Source organism: Nicotiana tabacum, chromosome 23 (genome assembly GCF_000715075.1).
Source record: "Nicotiana tabacum cultivar K326 chromosome 23, ASM71507v2, whole genome shotgun sequence".
In the NCBI taxonomy this organism is placed as follows: Eukaryota; Viridiplantae; Streptophyta; class Magnoliopsida; order Solanales; family Solanaceae; genus Nicotiana; species Nicotiana tabacum.
The window spans coordinates 108,022,017-108,026,188 of record NC_134102.1 but is presented as its reverse complement, the minus strand read 5'-3'; the positions used below and the strand labels follow the sequence as shown (position 1 = coordinate 108,026,188).

At 38.5% G+C, this 4,172-nt stretch overlaps 1 protein-coding gene across 1 annotated transcript; it reads left to right on the top strand.

Moving 5' to 3' along the window:
- The first annotated feature begins 308 nt into the window (after positions 1 to 308).
- On the top strand, positions 309 to 3,400 carry LOC107816914 (uncharacterized). Its single transcript, XM_016642662.1, has 6 exons — positions 309 to 491; positions 1,918 to 1,980; positions 2,069 to 2,198; positions 2,460 to 2,609; positions 2,694 to 2,772; positions 2,875 to 3,400. The coding sequence occupies exons 1-6, from the start codon at positions 309 to 311 to the stop codon at positions 3,398 to 3,400; spliced, it is 1,131 nt and encodes a 376-aa protein (XP_016498148.1).
- The last annotated feature ends 772 nt before the right edge of the window (positions 3,401 to 4,172 follow it).

Genomic DNA, 4,172 nt, shown 5'->3' with positions numbered 1-4,172 from the left:
GGAGAACGTGCATTGATTATAGAAGGCTGAATGATGCGACAAGGAAAGACCACTTCCCACTTCCCTTCATTGATCAGATGCTCGAGAAAGTGGCTGGACATGGATGTTACTGTTTCTTGGATGGGTACTCAGGCTACAATCAGATACCTATTGCCCCAGAAGATATTGAGAAGACCATATTCACTTGCCCGTCAGGTACTTTTGCTTACAGAAGGATGTCATTTGGGTTATGTAATGCACCAGCCATTTTTTAGAGGTGCATGATGTCTATATTCTCCAATCTAAACGGGAAGTGTCTAGATGGATAAATGGATGATTTCACTTCGTTTGGTGATGATTTCTTGAAAATTTTGGAGCTCGTACTTGAACGCTGCAAAGCGACTCACCTGGTTCTTAACTGGGAGAAGTGCCACTTCATGGTGAAAAAGGGAATTGTCCTGTGCCACAAATTGACTGCACATGGCATTGAAGTTGATAGAGCCAAGGTTGATGTAATTACTAAGCTCCCTCCACTGACTTCTATGAAGAGCATAAGGAGTTTCTTGGGACATGCTTAATGGTTTGCACTCCAATTACTGCATTTTACTTGTGTTTGAGCTTAAATGTTAGTGTATTGCACGTATTATGTGTTATGCCTTGCAGGAAGTGATTTCAAGTTAAAAAGATAATCGGGAGCTTAATCGAATAATTTGGATCTTTGAAGTCTCAGTAAAAGTCCAAGAAATTAAATCGGTATCGAGTCCGGGGCTCGATGACCGCGTATGGATATCAAAAATCAAAGAAACAATGGTACTCTGTAAAACAATATACTGCCGCACCGCATGGGGCGGGGCAGCAGTGTAATTTTGCCGCTGTCTGTCAGAATCCGCTCTATGAACTTCCCCACTAACGCCCCACATGGGGCAGTGCATGTACAAAATTCTCAGAGTATTTTTCCTGTTTCTGCTTGGAAATGGTAGTTTCATGCGGGCCCATTCCTACATGGTATAAATACACCAAAAAGATGTTTTTGAAGGTATTTTTAACCTTGGAAGCTTTTGGAGAGCATTGGAGGCTACAAGACATATGATTCCATCATCTTTTCATCAATTCAATACGGGAGTTTGGACTGTAACGTTAGATTGATACTTTTTTACTCTTTAAGTATAATTTTGATGACTTCCTCCATAATTTTGGTGTAGTTTTCCTTAGGTTTTTATGGATATGGTATTTTGATAAATATTTGTGGATTTTAACTCTAGTTCTTTGCTTGAATTCGTTTATGGAGATTTGAATTGTTGCAACTTTATCCACCGATTTATTTAATAGAAAGAGAAATATTTTGGTAATTATCTTTGCATTATTTTGTTTGGTTTAATTCAGTGATTCTCTTAAGTAATCGAAAGAGCTTGTGAATTGTTGATTAAATCAAGTTAAGAGAATATTCGAGAGACGTTTTCCTAAAGATTAATCCATTAATGCATGCTTACATACTTTCACAGTGCCTATATTAGTTCACCTCGTAGTTAAGATTTAATTGAGAGAGGAGTCTTGACTATACATTTGAACTAATCATCTAGTGAATTCGTGAGAATCATTAGAACATTAGAGTAAATTAAACTAGAGTTAAATCCCAAATAGCTATCTTGCACCTATCCTGTCATGACCCTTATTCCTCACATTGATAAGAAACAAACTCTGCTAATCTTTAGTTCTTTGCAATCAATTATCAATTAATTTACTTTAGTAGTTAATTGTAGTTCGTAATTAATCCAAATCAAGTTTCGATCATCCTGAATAACAGTTAAACTAGAAATTACTAGAGCGTTGTTTAAACCCAATCCCTATGAAGACGATAATTTAACTATACTATCTTTGGCTAGCGAGCATCAATTTCGTGTTGTGTTTTGCGCTCGTCAATGTTGGGTTCTATTGAAGGTTCATCAAAAACTTTTCCAGCATTACCAAGCCGTTAATTTCATTGCTTGCAAAGGATTTCAAGTTTGTATTCACTGTGGAGTGCTTAAGAGCATTCGAATTGATAAAAGAAAAACTTATGAGTGCTCCTATCATGGTGACTCCTGATTAGAGCCAGCCATTTGAGATAATGTGTGATGCTAGTGATGTAGTTGTGGGGGCAGTTCTGGGGCAAAGAAATGATAAGATGTTTAGGCCCATCTACTATACAAGCTTGATGTTGAATGATTCTCTTAAATTAAGTATGCCACTACTGAGAAAGAGTTCTTTGATGTGGTCTTTGCTTTTAACAAGTTCAAATCATATCTGGTGGGGAGTAGTGATTGTACACACTGATCACTCGACCTTATAATATTTACTGAGTAAGAAGGAGTCCAAGCCGCGTCTGATGCGGTGGGTGTTGTTGCTCCAAAAGTTTGATTTGGAGATCAAAGATATGAAGGGCACATAAAATCAAGTCATTGATTATCTATCTCGACTTGAGAGACCTCCGGTTGAAACAGTTGAAATAAGGGAAGAGTTCCCTGATGAGAAGATTTTCTCCATTGTTGCGGTCTCCGAAAGGTCGTCTTGGTATGCTAATGTAGCCAATTTTTTGGCTAGTGGATGGTTACCTCGTGACCTCTTTTGTGATCAAAGAAGGAAGTTTCAAGGTGAGGTAAAAAGTTATTTTTGGATTGACCCTTTCTTTTTTAAATTGTGTGCATATGGTATGATTTGAAGATGTGTGCCTGAAGGAGAGATGACAAGCATTCTGTCCCCTTGCCATGAAGAGCAACTGGAGGACACTATAGTGGAAACCGTACTGCAACAAAGGTCATGGAAGCCAGTTTCTATTGGCCTACTTTGTACAAAGATGCACGAGCGTATGTAGCTGCATCTCACAAATGTTAATTGGGTCAAAGCAATCCCTATTAGGAGCAATGATGCTCGAGTGGTGTGTGAGTTCCTACGGAAGAACATCTTTACCCGTTTTGGGACACCTCAAGTGATTATCAGTGATAATGGGTCGCACTTTGTGAACAAGCAGTTTGTTGCACTGCTGTCTAAGTATGAGGCCACACACAAAATAGGAACCCCGTACCATGCCCAAACTAGTGGGCAAGTTGAAGTGGCTAACCGTGAGCTTAAACGAATTCCTGAAAAAATGATTAGTGCTTCTCGCACGGATTGGTCTGTAAAGATGGATGAAGCTCTATGGGCGTATAGAACTGCATTCAAAACAACCATAGGGACTTCACCGTTCAAATTAGTTTATAGGAAATCATGTCACCTACCTGTTGAGATAGAACATAAAGCTTATTGGGCAATGAAGTTGCTTAATCTTGATCTTAGTCTTACAGATGAACACAAGTTATTACAGATGAACGAATTGGAGGAGTTTAAACTGAACGCGTATGAAAATGCGCAATTTTTAAAGGAAAAAAATAAAGAGGTGGCATGATCGTCTAATTAAGCCAAATGAGTTTCATGAAGGGGACAACGTTTTACTATACAATAGTAGACTTGGGTTGTTCCCCGAAAAATTCAAGTCAAGATGTACATGTCTGTATGTGGTGAAACATGTCTCGCTGTATGGCGCCATTGAGATCCAAGATGAGGAAGGGAATGCGAGCTTTAAAGTGAATGGGCACAGGTTGAAACCGTACCTGGTTGGAGGATTTGACAAGCAATCCTCTAGTATCGTGATCAAATGAGCCTAAGTGACGAAGTCAAGCTGACGATTATAACTCATAACTACTTCTAACATTTTTTCTTGCTTTTGTAGAATAGTTAGATAATTGTAGTGTAGGATTATTGAACCGTGTGTAGTTAGTTTTTTTAGTTTTATAGGAATAAAGAATCTTGAGTCACAGTGCTTATTTGACGCAATTTTTCTTGACTGCATATGCCTTAAGAGTGGTGAGTGCCTTAGTTGTGACGCCCAACTCAGTTCTTGACTCTTAGATAAATGCCTTAAATTGGTTGATTGTGACTTTGTTTAACTTCTTTGACTAGAGAGTCGGGATAAATCAGATCCCAAGTGAGTTATGTGCCAATGTGTGCGTGATGTTTGTGTTGATATTCTATGCATGTCAGTTATGTCTAGAACTTGCCCTGTGTGTTTGCAAAGCGAAATAACAATCTTGTTCAGTCTAGGAAGTGATATAGGCATTTCTTTATTAAGCCAATTATATATCTGTGACCCGCCTAATTGTTGTGTATCCTAGTTAGCC

What these genes read in the sequence shown, in the direction of transcription:
- LOC107816914 (XM_016642662.1), top strand. Translation starts at nt 309, where the DNA reads ATGGATGATTTCACTTCGTTTGGTGATGATTTCTTGAAAATTTTGGAG. An exon ending in GAATGATTCTCTTAAATTAA is followed by an intron (nt 2,199 to 2,459) that starts GTATGCCACTAC and finishes CGGTTGAAACAG; the next exon opens with TTGAAATAAGGGAAGAGTTC. An exon ending in GAAACCGTACTGCAACAAAG is followed by an intron (nt 2,773 to 2,874) that starts GTCATGGAAGCC and finishes AATCCCTATTAG; the next exon opens with GAGCAATGATGCTCGAGTGG.